Raw genomic sequence first — 18,591 nt, 5'->3', positions numbered from 1 at the left:
TCAGCAAACACACTTTACTCAGCTGGCAGTATACATGCAAGTACAGATGTAGTAATGCAAACAACATGTTAAGTCCTCCTTTTATTAACCAGAAGTTTGTAAACTGGACATGTCTTTAACTGATTAGCCAGTAGCTAAAAGAGAATTTATAAAACTAATAACAACTGTTGACTTCAATGCTAAGTTTAGGAGTTAGGGCTGTGGAAGCAGTGCTCACTTTTCTGCGTTGCACATCCAGCCTAAACTATTTCATCTTCTTCTGGTTCATTATAATAGTCTTTATCAAGTAATTTATAACAGGGAAAACAACAGAGATTCACACTCTGAACAGGGTCACATCACTTTTTTCTCTTTTAATGTACTGGCTGTTGAACATTCTGTCTAGCAACAATGTTTTTGGTTTATCCTGAAAACGAAGCAACTTACGGAGCAAGCCCATCAAGACTCATTACAGTAAAACCCCTTTGCGTGTGTAGCTACCCTAAACTTCTGATAGAATCAGGGTCCCATCAATCAATGTTTCCTCCCCGTAGGCAGAACACAGGGATTTCATGCCCTGAAGAAAATCTCATCTCAGCAAGCTCTCAAACAGAAGTCACTACATGGTGCTTTTCCGATGTTTACCCTCTGCAGTCTAGAAAGGTTCACATTTCTTCCAGCCACTGCAGATGACACGATTCCCACACGAGGTCGGTGTGTCCTCTCTCTTTCTTCTGCTACTTTTTGTCTTTTCCTTGACTGATGCCCCTGGGCAGCTTCACCCCATACTTCACCCCTGTTCCCACAACTCACTCTCCACTCCATCACTCCTTCTCACTCCCGGTATCTGGAAGCATGGTGAAGCAAAGAACTAACATGCTTTGCATTAGCAGCTATTCTATATCTATATCGGAAGTACTATGGAGAAGTCAGAAAGATGCTTATAAAGATAAGTGTCTGATGCAGCTAGAAGAGAAGGGACATGACCTGCATGACACAGGCCCCAGTTCTGCACAACATTTTGGCCCCTTTCCCTAGGGAAGTTCGCATCTTGCCCTCCTCCAGAGCAATACGAAGCTTAAAATTTAGTAGTTCGTAGCTCTGTTTGAAGTTGGGCTTGGCTGTACATTGCTGCAGCAGCAGGGAAAGAGCTACACCTGCAAAAGACCTGGAAAGACAGGTGGGAAAGGATTTGGGGAGCTCTCTGGGCTAGACTGGATTGTTAGGCGCTCTGTGAAAAAGTAAATAAGGAGAAAACCACCAGCCTGGAGGGGAAGAGATAACTGAAGGGTGGGACAGATAAATTTTAACTCATCACTGGGGAAAAAAGAAAGATTAGGATATTTTAAAGATCAAAGAGGAAGTAAAATTCACAGAAAATAAGAACAGCCTTAAAAAATCTTGAAGGCACACAAATTGCAGTAACGCCTGTGGGGTTTCTAACTTTTGTTTGTTGCTTTCCCCCCACCTTGAAGATCATTAATATATTAGAAAATGTCTGTCTAGGCTTATGTAAAAACCCCTAGCCCTTTAACAGTACAAATGGGTTCACGTTTTACTAAACACATATAACAAACATCAAAAAATGGCCTGAATATCTAACCAAATACACAAAGCTGTATCCAATCACCTGTTCCAACAAGCACATTTTTGGTTCATTCCTACATTTATTCATTTCATTAGTCGAAGAAAACCAACCCTTGCAAGGTTATACTATGTGGCAATGCCTTACCAGTGTAGATGCTGGCATTGGAAGCTGGGATGCCAAACTGTGACTCGATGAACTTGGGAATGAAGGTAATAAAAGCTGTGACAATGGCACTCTCAGCTGTGTATGACAAACTCACAAAAAGGAATGTCATGTTGCTTAAGATCCTGATAGCTGCTCTTGGAAGTTCTATAAAATGACAAAAATTACAAACAAATGTTATAAACAATGAGTGAGAAACAAAAGCAAACTGAAACAAACCAGCTTCATTTTCTCTGAGATGGACTGGCAATAATGGCTTGCTAGCATCTGGCTACATTTGCTAAACGGAAGGGAGACTGCATATTTGGGATTGCAGTCTTCGCTGTCTGCTCTTACCCTTTCTCACTGCATCGCCCCAGGGCTGCAGTCCTACTTTTCACAAACATAACTGAGGTCTGTTTTAACAAAACCATCTGAAGAAACAGGGTCTACATAGTAACACTCTAAAGGAAAGAAAAACAGCAATAAAATTTAGCAATTTTGGAGTTATTCTGATGTCTCAGTTTGAAATTTTCTATGCGATAACATGTCACACTCGTAAACCAACAGCACTGAGTTTTGCACTCCACAGGAGGAAAACAGATCACATACTCCCCCCCTGTAACTCTGCTTCAAAGACCATGCTTGGAAAGCTGAGATAATAAAACCAGAATTTTAAAAGCAAACAAAAAGATTTTTAATAAAACATTTTCCTATATGATTTAAAAGTATCTACAGTAGATGCAGACAAAGCATACTGAAAAAATTATGTCAGTGATAACAACGAATCTCAACATACCTTACAGACAACTCATTTAATATTCTCAGAAGGGATAAAACAATTAAAAATGAGAATATATCATTAACTTAAATTGAAGAAGTATTCACAGATGTTGCAATTATTCTCAAATCAAATATCAAAACCCCATGAAATTCAGCACTGTAGTTAAAAGAAACACTTAAATAATTCTAAGTTAGTCTTACAGTGATGTCAAATTATCATCACAAGATGATATCTCTGTTCAAGACTTACTTTTTTCAGATTAGACAGTGTGATTTTAAACTTTTTTTCCTTGAGCTTCTACCAAGATTAGATCTTCTTTTCAAGTATTATATGTAACCTACTATGGTTTGTGGTTTTTTATTTGCTTTTCACTTTGTACAAAAACTGAACACTGCTTGAATCAACGCCCATTGAATTCAATGACAGGAGCACCCATTAGAAATATAACACATTGAGTAACAGCTCCTGAGTGAGAATTTCATTGATGTTAAAAGTTGTCAAGTCAAAAATCTGTCTTACTTTCTACATTGACTCCAGTAGGTTATCTGTATTAAAGCAAACAGAATTTAGACTCTTGTCATGCCAAAACTTGTCAGGCTGCAAACTAGCGCCTAAGTTGTCTTACTGCATTCAGTCTTAGCTTATGCTAGTTGTCAGATTTATGCTGAGTTCATTATGAGTACAGGGTTTATAATTTTAATGTAAATGCTCCCTTGCTGCCTCTATGAAGAAATGTATTAAATGTTAAATACAAAATTTGCTGGAAATAAGTAATGAATAAATCATTAAGAAGCATTCATATATTTGAATATTAATGGATTTTACCACCTACAGCTTTTTTTACAAAAAAATGTGTCTGCTTGCAGTAGAAAAACAGAAAGAAACAAGATAACAGGAGAATGAGACAATATAGTCAACATGAATATATGGAAACTGTAATGCAACTGTACACCTTCAGAAACTACATTAGAGTAGCAAGTACACGGATAAAATAGTGTCAGTAATTATTGGCAAATATGATGCATGTTTAAAATATAGCTGCTCAAAATTTCTCATTGTTCAAAAGCAAATGAAAGAGAGAGAAAAAAAAGAAAGATCTAAAATACCATCAGATGTCAGCCCTCAAATCTCATCAGCTTCAGCTTTGTGACTATTTTGGGGTTGGTTTGGGTTAGGTTAGCTAATGGGGACTTAGATGGAAGAAGAAACCAAAGGGTAACAGCCAAGATGCTCTAACCCAGCTTTTGCAAAGCCTCTAATGGGGCTACATGATGCAGTTTAAGAGAACAGCTGCCACAGGGCTGCGGCAGGACAGCTGTAGCAGGATTTCCCCAGGGACAAGGTGCAGGATTGAGTGCTTCTCCCCCTGTAGCAGAAGCAAGCGCTTATGACCATACTGCTACTGCTGCTGCTGCTGCTGCAAGAAAGGAGTCAGGAAGCACAAAGAGGGGATGCTAGGACTGAAACTGAGCTATTTGGTGGCTGCTGCTTACCTGTGCTGAAAACATGTGGAAGAAAATTAGTAAGATAGTAACTTTCAGAAGACTGGAAAGAGAACTATCATTTTACTAGGATGATGAATTAAGTGCTCTTTGTAGAAATGAACTGGAAGTTCTTGGCCAAGGGGTGAATTCAAGATCTTTGCTAAATCAATGCATTTAAAGGGCATGGTCCAAATATCATAATACCTGGTAAAGTTTGGCTCTACCTGGTAAAAGTGAGCTTCAGGAAAATGTCTGGTTTAGTATTTTTGATATAAAGATACCGAAGAACTAATAAGGTTATGAACTGCAAAGCTAACAAACATTTTGCTCTGGTGATTGGATGTAGAGCTGTACTTTCTGTTGACTCCTACTTGTATCTTATCTGAGCACACAGTCTAAAGATCATTATTCATTTCAAAACTAATTAGTATTTTGAAATTGGATTTCTACTGATAAATGGATAAAACTTAGTGTCTTAGAATAAGCACAAGTTCTCTTACACCTGTGTGAAGGATTCTTCAGGGAACAGCTCTGCTGATTACTGTCATTTTTGGCATGAAATGAAACACAGATTATTCGTGCATGCTGCACTAATAGACACCACCTGAAACAGTTGAGACTTGAAGCTCTTTGTGATTTATCAACAGCAACTGTCTGGCACACATGGAAAAGATCCTATATAGTAAGAAATTCTCAAATAAAAAACAATTACTCAGAATTAGGTTTTCCTTGCTTTCCTCCTATGATTACAGTCAAATCCTGTGTGACAGAATCTGTATTACACTTCTGAATTCAAAAACCTGTAAGGAAAAGGTGCTATAAGTATCTCATATCTTCCAACCACACTACTTCTAGTAAAACCCAAGAATACTAAAAACTCAGGATCTGTACATAATCATGGACTTAAAACATTTCAATGTCATATTATCTTTGTGTGACTAGACATAGGCCTAGGTTTTTATTTCAAGGCCATTATTAAACCTATCAGGTTCTGGTTTTTAGGTCTTAAAAAAAAATCTCTTTTTTGCAAGCGTGCATCAGAAACAAACCTATGAGAACTTGCAGTTTCCCTCATTTTGTCATTTGAACAAACAAATCTCTACTGACTACATTCCTAAAACTGAAATTATCATTTAGTAAGGCTGCAAACATCTCTACACTTCTGTGTAGCAATTCCAATCTTAAAACATCCTCATCTTCTTTCTTTTTCTTTTTTAACCAAATACGTAACTAAGAGTAAATTAAAACCTGCCTTGATGGCCTGGTTTGCCAGTCCGCTGGCAATTTTCTTCCTTTCATGGTCTTTGACAACATTTTTTCTCTAGTCAGTATTCATTTTCTTTCACTTATGTGCTGGACCACTGCTTGATTAAGGGAAAAGCATAAGAAAAATCTGTAAGCAATACAAATATTCATAAATACTGCTCTAAACAAAACTTTTAAAGCACTATAAACAGAATTTCAATAAAAGCTGAAGTAATTCTGACTTCACCTCCTTTTTCATCATTTAATATGTTTTCTTTTATCCCTGTTCTTGTGCATCTAGCCCAAGGTGATGCAATGAATACAACCAGAGGAATAAACCATCCCAGTCTATAGCACTGTCCTCTTGTTGTCCATCAATGAAGGCCCTTGTAAGGGTGACACAGATATTAGCTAAAGGACCTCCCTTCTGCTGGTGACCCAAGCCTGGACAATACTATTCATGTCCGCAGCCTTTGAAGGAGGCTGCCCCTGCACCAAGGTCTCAGGGCCAGCTTCTACTCTCTTGCAGTACAAAGCAGAGCCAAGATGTGAGACACAATTTCTGGTTTGTTTATCAGAATGGAAATGAGCATTTTTTAGTCACACACAGCTACTTCAAACAGATCCTGCATGGAGCTAATCACTGAAATCTAGAATCATATTTTCCTGTGTATTTAATTTCATTATCTACAGACATACCATTTAAACAACATCATTCAACTCGATTCCTCAAGCATTTTCAGGACATGCCTTAGGTACCTGGGTGGTGGCCAGATCGCTGAACAGCCTCTAATATCCCATCAAGAGTAGGGAGTTTCAGAGCAAGTTTGATCTGATTGTTACTTCTGTTAACTTGATTTAGAGCAGCTCCTCAAGGCTCCAGCTAACACTGCTCATCACTGCAGGGAGTCATGCCAGCCTTTTCTATTTTGAGCTCTTCAAGATGGCCTAAGGAAGGGTGAGGGGGGCCTTGCACAAGGTCAGTGGCACAGCAGGATCTCCAGCCCACAGATTGCTGAACTCCCTGACATTTACAGCGTTCACCAAGCACCCCGCACACAGACCACTGTCCCCTCCTCCTATTCTGACCCAACTAGTGTCCAGGTACTGTAGAAACTCCAATCCAGATCCTTGGGGAAGCATTGCAGTGGGCTTATCCTACAGCCACCAGCCCTTCAGGAGTTTCTTTTACCTTTGCTGATGCCCTGACAAGCGTTACTAACCCGTCTCTGTCCCTGGCAGGGACTGACTGGGAAGGGCATGTGACAGCTGGTAGACATGAAAAGACAGACATATTGCACATTCCATATTCCACATTTAAGTAAGGGCTGTACATAAGGACAAAACTCAAAATACTTAAAAAAAAAAAAAAACAAAAAACCCCACAGACTACAAAATACATGTAATTAATTAATACCCTTCAGATTAGATGAGTACATTTTAGGTAATACATACATGTGCTTTCTTTACACTGCTCCTTTATTCATTGTGGAGTAAGTTTCATTACAGTGGCAAGTAAAAGGGACTGCAGATACAATTTCCATGGTACAAAACCCTAAGGGGGTCAATGTAATAAATGAAAACAGTGGTTTTGTCTGATCAGGTTCATGATTTATCTGCATGCATGGGATTGAACCGTGGCTTCATTAGAAATCTCCTCTAGTGCGTATTATCTAAGCTGCCTTTATTTCTCCCACTAAACTACATCAAGTTTTCTTCCTCCTGTGACCTATTTAATGTTTTATTTAATACATTTGATACATGTCTCAGAAGCATTCTCCTTCTCACATTTTTTACTTGCAACATAGATAAGAAAAGACTAGATTCCAAACCCTTACATCTCAAAATATAAAAAAAGCAAAGATGTATCTGTATTTTTATCTGATCCCAGCTCTACTGTGGGCCAAAATAAAGCTCAGGTCGCTGAAGTTGGAGGCTACTTGCAGATGGAACCAGTTTTGGTTTATTTCTTCAGCCTGTACTGGCAGCCATTGCAGGAAAGAAGACCCCATCCCCCTCCTGTCATGCTTTTTTGATTTCTTTTCATTCATCTAGAGAACTAACCCATGTGAAATTAGCACAAGTTACAGCAAGCCACGAATCATTTTGCCAGGCTTCCCAGGTAAGACAACATCATATCAGAAGATCAAAACAGTTTCTTCCCTGAGACTTACCTTACCAAAGCTGCATGGATTTTCAGTGACCTCTGTCATGGCACTGACCTCTGTCATGGCAGACCACAACATCACTGATACTTATTAATACAGAACAGAAGACATGACCTACTAAATCATCAGTCTCCCAGCTACTGCCTAAGTGAAGTTTCTGCCCATCGTGCTATAAAAAGATGAAGCCCTGAAATTCAATGGGAAGTATAAAATGTGCATTGCATCTCAGAATAAGCAATGCTAAATGATTTAAGACACATGCGATCCTTTTTTCCTTCCCATTATAAATGAAATTACCTCAACTGAGAAGCCTGAGGCATGATCTCATGCCATAAAGCCCACTTAAACTTGAAAAATAATTAAATGATAGTGCATTCCTGCTGCAGGCCCCCTTTGCTAAGGTAAATGACACCTAATGGGAAAGCTATTATCAGCTTACAGCAAAATACTTTTGTCTGCATTATCTTGACTGGTTTAGTATCTTTCTGACATGTGGACTACAAGGCTGCTTCACTGTTGAAGTGTCTCCGCTAGAGAAAATTAAAAGTTTTGTATATGAAAAGCTCTGATTTGGTAGATCCTTTAATATATTAGTATAGGATTTTGTAGAAGGTATGGTACACATTTAGGCAGATATCTATCCAAGAAACCTCTAAAATGAGATATACAGAAGTTTTGATTTCTGTGAAAAAAAGTACTGGGAAAGTATTCTCCTAAAAGAATACTTGTTTTCTGTGTATCATCTGCTGTGCCTGTACTGACAACACAACCTGGAACGTGAAATTATGTACAGAAACAGAGAACCAGCACCAGTAAACTCATTCAGATGCAGAATACCTGTATGTTTTCCAGGCATACCTACAGGATGAAGCAGCCCCTCTGCTGTGACTTTGCCTGCAACGACTAGCAAGGAGCCCAGCAAAGACTGAACTCCCCACTTCCCCAAGTTAGCGAGAAAACCTTGACAGAGCAGCCCTGAACTACTTCTGCTAATCAGAGGCCAGTAGGTTTGAAGGCAAAAAAAAAAAACCAAACCACAACTAGGTTTATGGATTTAGGAGAAAGCATCATGTACAGGGACTCAAAAATATGGAGAACAGAGAGCCTTAAAGAAGGAAGCTGACAAAATGCTCGTCTTCCTTCTCCACCACTTTTTTAGCTACTTTGCAAACAAAGGGAGAACACAGTTCTGAAAGATCCAGTATTGCAGGTTTACCTTGCTTGCTCTGTGCCTTGATTAAGACGCTGTTCTATAAGCTAATAAATAAGAAAATTCTAGTCTCTTGTTTTTAATTTACTTCAATATGAATTAACTTTAACACTAACTTTAGGTACCTTGAGAGTACAGATATAAATGCAATGTAGAGCAAATCAATATGCATGTGGGTGAACATTACTCAGAATTACACTGGTTTTAGTATTAGTCTTAGTCTTTGGTTTTGCTAAGCCTTGCCTACTCGATATAAAGAGTGATCATAAATGCATCACTAAAAAATCTGCCAACGACTATAACCTGGACTGATACCTAACGAGAAAGTTACACCAGCGTTCGTGTCAACAAACAAACACTTAGAAGTTTTGAGTTCAAATTACATCTAATGGTACAAATGACATTTCATGTTTTTTCTTAGTCCCATTGCATTCATCAGGCTACTACAAAATGGCACAAGCAGCATTTGCGTCATGGAACCCAAGGAGGACACAGCAGCATTGGCAACACAACAGCATTCAGGCATATGCATTCTTGTCCTATGCTATTCAATATTATGACACTGTTAAGCCTATATTGTCAACTCCAAATCTATATGCTTCACACTAATTAATTTTTAACAACACTGCCCTTCCTCCCGCAGCATTTTATCAATTTTTACTACTTCCTCTTAGATTTCACATTAACGGTTTACTTCTTGAGTAAAATAAAAATATCTATTACTTGTCAATCTTTTGGTCTGTTCATGTTCCAAAATTCACACAGGTTTCATCTGTCCTAACCTTCTGCAAATAAATAATCTGCAGTGCAAAATAGCCAGGAAAGGTGTATGAAACAAATAATCTTTCTTAATTAGCTTACCCAAATGTGTGAATGCAATTGAACTCACATACTAGAGTTCTTTTTACTTGTTTCACTTTATTCTATGAAGGGCAACTTAATGCAAGTATGACAGTTATAAACTGTAAGGTGCAATAATATGTCTGGTAAAAGAGGTCCTATAACTATAGGAAATAGGCTACTTGTTTGTTACAGGTGCACATTAAACACTTCAATACTTTAAGTAAATGGATGTCTTACACTCATCACTGCAATTTGTAGCTTTAGACGATGACCACCTATTAAAATCTCAAGAGCGAGACATACTATTAAATACAGGATGTCAAAACTCTGCCTTCAATCACTCATACAATCCTAAATAACCCTGTATACAAAATGTAAAGTATTTAAAAATTGAAAACAAACTTCACCTTTAACATTCTTTCCAAATCCCATAGAGGCAGGAACTGCACTGTCTGCTTGTATTTTGCTATTTGTTTTCTCTTTCATCACTTCATCATCACTTGAAACATCATCAGAGTTCATCTTCTTTTTCTTTTTCCTCTTTTTATGTCGAGGAGGGAGCTTTTTCGGAAAGGTAAACATGGGAAATATCACAAGGAGCATTGCAATGGCACAAAGGAGAAATCCACTCCACCTAATGCCAGGAGACAGGAACAGAAATGAAAGCTAATGCATTACAAGAAATGAAAAAAACAAAGTGATTCTTACAGGCTGTACTGGCTGGAAAGACATATTTGCAAAATACGGAACACTGACATTAAGAGTAAAGGATTGGAGTGGGTGAGAGCCTTCACTGCACTAAAACCCTTAATTAGAAGATGTTTCTGTTGGCTTGTCTACTCATAAAGGTATTAATCCAGAACCCACTAAATGTTATGAAACAGTGTCAGCTCTGAGTTCCCGTAATTTTTCACTTTTGGTAATTATACAGTACCGAGTGCTGAGAAGTAGATACTCACTTTTACTTTGCCTTTCTTGGGTAATTTCCAGTAAAGTGATACTGTGTTATCTAGAGAATGGAGAATTCTAGAGTTACAGATTATAGAATGCTTTGGGTTGGAAGGGACCTTAAAGATCATCTAGTTCCAACACCCCTGCCATGGGCAGGGACACCTTCTATTAGACCAGGTTGCTCAATGCCCCATTCAACCTGGCCTTGAACACTGTGAGGGATGGGGCAGCCACAGCTTCTCTGGGCTACCTGTTCCAGTGTCTCACCACCCTCACAGTAAAGAACTTCTTCCTAATATCTAATCTAAATCTACCCTCTGTCAGTTTAGTCATTCTCCCTTGTCCTATCACTACATGACCTTGTAAAAAGTCCCTCTCCAGATTTCCTGTTGGCCCTCTTTATGCACTGGAAGGCTTCTATAAAGTCTCTCCAGAGCCTTCTCTTCTCCAGGCTTAACAAGCCCAACTATGCCAGCTTGTCTCCGTAGCAGAGGTGCTCCAGCCTTCAGATCATCTTCGTGGCCCTCCTCTGGACTCGCTCCAACATGTCGACATTCTCCTTCTGTTGGCGGCCCCAGAGCTGGATGCAGTACTCCAAGTGAGGTCTCAGGAGAGCAGAGTAGAGGGGCAGGATCACCCTCTTTGATCTGCTGGTCACGCTCCTTTTGATGCAGCCCAGGATACGGTTGGCTTTCTGGGCTGCAAGCACACACTGCCGGCTCATGTTCAGTTTCTCTTCTACCAACAGCCCCAAGTCCTTCTCCACAGGGCTCTTCTTAATAACTTCTCCGCCCAACCTGTAGCTGTGCCTGGGATTGCCCCGATCCAGGTGTAGGACCTTGCACTTGGCTTGGTTAAACTTCATGAGGTTGGCATTGGCCACCTCACAAGCGTGTCAAGGTCTCTCTGGATGGCATCCCTTCCCTCCAGCATATCAACCAAATCACACAGCTTAGTGTCATCGGCAAACTTGCTGAGGGTGCCTCAGTCCCACTGTCCATGTCACCGACAAAGGTGTTGAACAAGCCAGGTCCCAACACCGACCCCTGGGGGACACCACTCATTACCAGTCTCCAGCGGACACTGAGCTGTTGACTGCTACTCTCTGCATGTGGCCATCCAGCCAATTCTTTACCCACCAAGTGGTCCATCCATCAAATTGATGTCTTTCCAGTTTAGAGACAAGGATGTCATGTGGGACAGCGTCAAACACTTTGCACAAAGCCAGGTAGATGACGTCAACTGCTTTGCCCCTATCCATCAGTTCTGTAGGCCCACGATAGGCCACCAAATTGGTGAGGTATGATTTGCCCTTAGTGAAGCCATGCTGGCTGTCACCAACCACCTTGTTGTTTTTCATGTGCCCTAGCATGGTTTCCAGGAGAATCTGCTCCATGAAATTCATATGCATGTATAATGGTTTGTGTGGTAAACAGCAAAAAAAAATGCAAAGACAAACACCAAACAAACAGCCATGTGTATTGCCATTTTTGTCAGAAAGATTGAAAGGGAAGCTTCTGCAAGGCAAATCTAAGTGACTGAAAGTTTTTAGTAGTTTTGATATTATGTAAACAGAAAATCCTCCATTCATTTTAGCTGATAACATACATAGATTTGAAAGCAGACTTTTAGGAGGATTAGTCAGCACTATCAGATAGGGAATAAATCACTAGACTGTATAAAACTGAACTAACATCCCTTTTAGGAACTCGAAGTCAGAAGCTGAAATGGCACTGATCAAAGAAACAAACTGTGGCAATAACACACAGAAATCTGGAACCACCCACTCAGGAAGAAACAGCAAAGGAGACAGGGTTGATATAGCACGAGATGAAATTTAAATTCAGAGGGACTGTTATGGTAGCATACCAAGTGCTGGAGATGTCACAAATGCAGCACTGGATGAAATTACCTGCACTGTCTACACTTCACATCTTCCTGGAGAAATATCAAAGAATTGGAAAACAGACAAAAGACAATATCAAAAATAATACGACCTTTGAAGGTCCCTTCCAACCCAAACTATTCTATGATTCTATAATAAGGACACCTACAATGGGAAATGAGAGGTCAGAACAGGATCTGTATTAATTTAAAAAGCCCTTGATTTTCTGTCTTCTGAAGTCAAAGAAAATATGCAGAATACCTCAAAGGCACATACCTCAATATGCACAAACCCTAGGACCTCAAATAAAAGCAATTAAACCTAAGGAAGGACTAGATAGTGCTGGAGGAATTCCTTTAAACTTCTTGTGTGGAATGCTGATGAAAGACTATATGGGAAGATCCAAGTATTAAACAGATTCAGAATCAGACAAATGCTCAGACAAGTGTCAGCAAAAGAAAATTTGATTCAAAGCACATGACAGACCGCCAAGGGCTACTCCACAACTAATGAGATCCCTATATAACATATTAACAGTTCTCAAAGACAACTTGCACTTGGCCTTGTGATGGATGATTTCTAACAGATATCCCTACAGTCACCACATTTGAATAAAAGCAGTTTTAAACATTTGATGGGCTGGCATAGACAGCTGGCCTGAAATTTAAAAGCCCACAGCACCTACAGGAAGCCGAGGTGTGTAAAACCCAGGAGCACAAGCCCAAGTTCTCTGAAAACCAAGGAACAATCAGATCAGAAATAACCCTGAGAAATAACTACTTACTTTATTTATGAAGTTTCACAAGAGATGAACCAAGTTACCTGTCCTGCATATATGCAATAGACCTCTTAGAAAGGACCAACTTACGTCAAAAATAGGCTTTACTGCAATTTTTGGTGCCATATATCATAGCTGCTGTACTCACTATTTTGCCTGTCATCATTACCTCCTTTAATAATGTGGGGGGTTTTTTTACGGCGTCCCTGCAATAAGTTACATTAGAAATCTTACAGCTGTAATACAGAAAAGATGGGAACAAAAGACACTAATTCACTTCATAGGAGACAAGGATTAGAAATCTCAAATATGACTGCCCATCAACTTATCTCAATTGCACTCTACTTTTTAAAAGTGTGTCATCTAAAGTAAGTGCTAGGCTACTCTTATATTTCAAATTGTTAGATTACATAAATAAAAATAGAAAATGTCATGGTCCCTGAAAATAGATTTTAGTGGAAATCTATTTACTGCTGAAAAATAGGTAAGTCTCTACTTCCAGAGTTCTCTGCAAGTGGGCAGTGAGTGGTTAAGGGACAAAGGATCAATCCTCACACCATGACGGTCTTCATTTCAATGGGTAGACAAAGCTTTAGAAAGAGAAAAGAGAATGAGGCGCAGATGGTATGAACACCACCAAACTTTCATGAGAGGCCACCACAGACTGTGAAACAAATTGCCAGAGATCTGAGCAGGGGATACTCTTTAGAAATTTAACAAGAAAAATTGAGATAGCGAAAAATGAGAGAGTAATACAAGCACCTGAAACACCCTTCAGGGAAAGCCAGACTCTATAGATTTAACCAACATGATGGAAAAAGGAAACTTTGAATGACTTTTACTTTTCTATATTGGCTAGAATACAATTTGCCTGTTGAAAGCCTATGACAGCTGATTTCCTGCCCTTGCTTCAATCATATTTGCATCACTTCTGCTGGCACCCTGAGCAAAGTTGAAATCAGCAACATACTCATTCAGGTGACATTAAACCTTGGAGATATATAAAATCTATTTAGCAATTTGGCATAAAGTCTGAATGCGCAAACTAGGCTCTTTTCCCTATTTTGCTTGCAAAGGCCTTGTACAGTAGATGTTCTTAAAGCCTTCCTACAGAAATGGTTATAACAGGTGACTTCTCATCACTTTTGACACGCAGCTCAGAAGTTACAGTATTCCCATAGGATGCTGGGGATCCATCCCTGGCTCTGGGCATTCATCCCTGCCACTCACTCCTTTTGAGGGAGAGTAGTTAAACTTGTAATTCATGAGCAAGGACAGGCATTTTTTTGACCAATCTCTCCTACACATTTGGCTATGACAACATTGCATATATATCAAAGCTAGGTTTAAACAACCAGCATTGGCCACCCACAGAGCCTGGTGCAAACGGCCCAAGAAGTGTCAAACTGATGTGTCCATGCTGCTTTGGTTATTTTACCTTAACTGGAGCTGTTTAAGCTAAAACTCGCACAGGTATGCCCACATGATAAGGCAGTTACATCACTGGCAGCATTACAGATAAAGTCAAAGCTTACTCCATGTTTGTACAGACTCAGTGATTTCAATTAACAAATACATTTATGGGCCTGTTCACAGTTTCTGTTGAAAAGTAAAGAGCAGATGCTGATCACCAGTTCTGACATGTCCTTAAAAATACTTGAAACATCAGAGTTTTATATGAAACATTAGAGTTTTACAAAGAATGTATCATATTTTGCTTTTATTTCAAATCTTTTATTCAAGAACAGTTAAAGAACATTTTTGACACTACGGAACATTCACGGGACAAATCTTTTCTGTGAGGTAAGTCAGTACATACATGAGAGCATAGAGCTGTTAACCCCAAGGTGACAGGTTAACTGAGCATCAGGTTTGCCTTTCTCTCCCTGAAAATTTGGCTAGGCAGTCCTGTGCAGCAATGCTCTTGGACTAAGTAAGACAAATAAAGCAGGACTAAATCTTCAAATATCTTTAAGAATACTCCAAAGAGAGAATGTTTCACATCAAACTGTCAGGAGATCACTGCAGGATAAATAGAAATGGATATGGTCTGACTGCAATGGCTCAGTGACAAACACTAACCCAGTGCACGAGAACGAACACTGCACCCCACACCCACAAACCAGAGGTCTCCCCCTGCGATAATGAACTTAAATCTTTCCTGGGCTTGCATGAAAACTTCAAGGTAGATTTATGAATTATCTGAGAAAAGACAGTTAAAGCCTCCTTAAGACCTGCTTCTTCAAAGAAACATTTCAAAGGAGGTCACATCTCAAAAGCTGCCCAAAGACATCAGCCAACAATTACATCTGTTACATCTCAGTGCTGTTGGAAGCCTACTATTTACTAGAAAATAATGTGATGGTTTACATCATCTGCTGCCTAAACACAAGCCATCACCTTGAGAAACAAGACTGGAAAGGCCATGCTCTGGTGCCATCCTATCTCCTTCTTCTAGAGCAGGGTAAATGAAGTCTACTGTTTCTTATCTGGGCAGCAGAGCTCAGTGTTTCATGCTGTCTGCTATGGAATATCAAATACGGGATTAATCCACCTTCCAGCAGGAAGGGCTCAGCCCTGGTCAACAGTGATCCTTGATAGCATTCCACAATACCAATATCCTGTCCTGCCATCCCTGTGCTGAGTGCCATCAGTCAGCCCCCACAGTGGTCAGAGACAGTCCTGAAGCAGCCAGAAGTAGGAGGTTTTCCACGCAATGAGCCCACGACCTTCTGCGGCAAACATTTCCTCTCCGTCAGAGGCTAGTGTGTAGTAACCAACAGAAACCTCCTCTTCCTTGGCCTCCTTCTACAGCCTTAAACAAGCCCTCAAGAGATATGATTTCCCAACCTATCTCAATTCCCTACTGTCCGTTTAGAGATTAGTTTTGGAAAATGTTTGATCCTTACCAGTTTCCAATGAATCGGGGATCATTCTGGTCAATATAAACAGTTGTCCTAGGATCAACATAGAAACCAATAAGAAGTCCTCCTAGCAAGTATCCAGCTGCAGGACCAAGTGCTCCCATTACGTACATGATGGCTGTGGAAATAAAAGGTCATGGTCATGCATCAGTAAAATGAATGTTTCATTAGTAATTTACATGTAAAATCCAAAAATAAAAGATGCTTCTTCAAGCAGAAAGTTTTGCACCCTAAAATCTTCAGAGCCCTTTTTTGCAGCCTTCAAGGTAAACATCTTCTGTGTAAGTAGCATATCGATCAGAAATTTTTATGTGCATTTTCAGTCATATTATGGATGGAAGTATACATTACTTAGGCATTTTGGATGGAAAGCATACTCGACTTAACATTTTTCATATTTGGTAACATTTCCTTTGAATCAAAACAAAATTTAATACATGAATAGAAAAAATGTAATTAATGGTAAGCAAACAGAAAAGCAAAGGATAAAAATTGTGTAAGACACCAAAGAACAAAGTAAGACAATCCAACTTAGTTACCATCAGACTAATATTGGGTTTAAAAGAACAATCCAAATTACAAAATCAAATATTCCTATTTCGGAGATTGACAGAACTATGTTTTTATCTGTGCAGCCACAGACTTGCCACTGTTTCACATACTGATACCACAGGACCATATATCCCATATTTCCTGCAAGATGCCTGCCTTATTTAGAACATCCGATCTTTTGAATTTAAAATCTTGATGCTACTTTAAAGGAGATGTCCTAATTTTAAAAGCAAGTAAAATGAAAATAAGTTTCTCATGTGCAACCATACAGACACACATTTTACAACATCATCATGGTCTGAACATTGCACAACAGCAAAATCTTGGAATAGCAGCTTGGAATAACAACCTGGAATAACAGAGTAGGAGATACAAATAGAAGTCTCTTATCTGCTATGTCTTCTACAAGATACCCTTCAGAGTGCAGTCGCCAGCCCTGGTCCTTCAGCCATCCACACCAGGGCATGTGTGAGAAAACATCGCAGCTCCCCTTTGGCTTGCATGCCAGTGCCGGCAGGAGCAAGGGAGAGACAAAGGCAGGGAAAGAATCTTAGAATGCGGCCAAGACAAGACTGTAGCTGGGATACAGGAAACTTTTCTGCATCTCCCAGTAGAGGCATAGTTGTAAGACACCAGCAGGAGCAGGTAAAAACATCTGGTCTGTTCACTGACAAGAACTGAGTGCTGAGAAATAGGAATCCCACTCTAATTTCCAGGTTTTGAAAGGCAGAAAACTTAAAGGCTGTCACCATTAGCCATGCCCTTAAGTCTTGCCAGTTCTACTCTTTTCCTCTTGTACATCTGCAAATCCCAAATCAACTTTTTAACTAAGCCAAGGTCAGTTATCACAATCTTAAAATTCAGACACCTTTTACAAGATCCATATGATCTTGAACGCAAAATCATGACCACAGTCATCTTGCAAAGATTGTTCTATTGTAAGGAATCAGCTGTATCAGCTGAATGTTCACAAGTTCACAATCCTGATGGGATTCATCCCAGAGTACTAAAAAAGATAGCAGATGTTATAGCAGGACATCTCTTGATCATCTACTGAAGGTCTTGGGAGTCTGAGGAGGTCCCTGATGACTGGAAGCTAACCAATGTTATTCCGATCTACGAAAAAGGGCAATGAAGGGAAAGTCGTCACCACAAAATCTCTTTATCTCCACATGGTTTCTGTGGACCAGTCATCCTCCATGGTAGTATGCAACTTCCATCCTTTTTGGTCCCATCCTCAATCAGACATGCTGCATCCTGGATTGCAGCACCTGAGAAAGCACAACTGACTTGTCAGAGTTTGAGTTTCTGCATTACCAGTTATAGTAAATTACATCTCACAGACAAAATAAGCAAAAAGAATTCACTAAATTTGTATGATTAAATCAAAAGAACTAATACATTTTCATCTTACACTTTGAAATAAGATAAAGGAGAAAAAGCATATTCCCATGAGTAAAAAGGGGGCTGCTATCTGATAGCTGTATTGCAAAGGAAAAAAATCACAAAAGCTGCCACAAAAAGTAAACTGCCTATAGTAAAAAATGCTTCCAGACTACAAATCAATTAAACATATTTACAACTTTTAAGTTAGTCCTTTATAAAGAACACTTTCAGTTTTCATGAAACTGCCATTTCAAATAATTAGATTTTGCTGAAGTCCTTTTTTACATAACGGTTTCCAGAACCATGTTCACTATTTAAATTTATTCCAGCCATGTTCCCTTCTGGATTGATTGTAAACAATTCTGTGTATGCCTAAAATGCTCCATCAGGCATTGTAACACTGCTCCTTAGCAGTAAGTGGTTAGATAAACCCCACAGTAACTTTATTTGCAAAATCCACATCATAAGGAGGGCAAAAAGAAAAAAAAAAAAAAGAAAATAAACAACCTCTATCCACTATAATAAATTTTGTTCTACAAATTTTGCTTGGAAAATTGATTCAAACAACTACAGCAAACTCAGATCTCCAAAGTTTACAGACGAAACACAAAGAGAGTAAAAGAGTGACCTAATCCCTTCATTTCAGTATTCAGAAAAAATACTTGTGCTGCAT

General features: G+C 39.3%; 1 protein-coding gene across 2 annotated transcripts in view; it reads right to left on the bottom strand.

Annotated features, from left to right (window-relative positions):
- SLCO5A1 (solute carrier organic anion transporter family member 5A1) overlaps window positions 1–18,591 on the bottom strand; it is a 78,632-nt gene that overhangs the window by 31,120 nt on the left and 28,921 nt on the right. The window contains exons 3-5 of one of the 2 annotated variants that reach the window (XM_030501283.1): window positions 15,966–16,098; window positions 9,850–10,076; window positions 1,712–1,876 (exon numbers count right to left, since the gene is read on the bottom strand). In XM_030501283.1, the coding sequence (XP_030357143.1) occupies window positions 1,712–1,876; window positions 9,850–10,076; window positions 15,966–16,098 (525 nt within the window). The remainder of the gene's footprint in view (window positions 1–1,711; window positions 1,877–9,849; window positions 10,077–15,965; window positions 16,099–18,591) is intronic. The other variant, XM_030501291.1, reaches the window with a different exon arrangement.

This window comes from Strigops habroptila, chromosome 1, assembly GCF_004027225.2.
Source record: "Strigops habroptila isolate Jane chromosome 1, bStrHab1.2.pri, whole genome shotgun sequence".
NCBI lineage: Eukaryota > Metazoa > Chordata > Aves > Psittaciformes > Psittacidae > Strigops > Strigops habroptila.
Note: the sequence above shows the minus strand (reverse complement) of the source record. Positions and strands in the feature narration are given on the sequence as shown.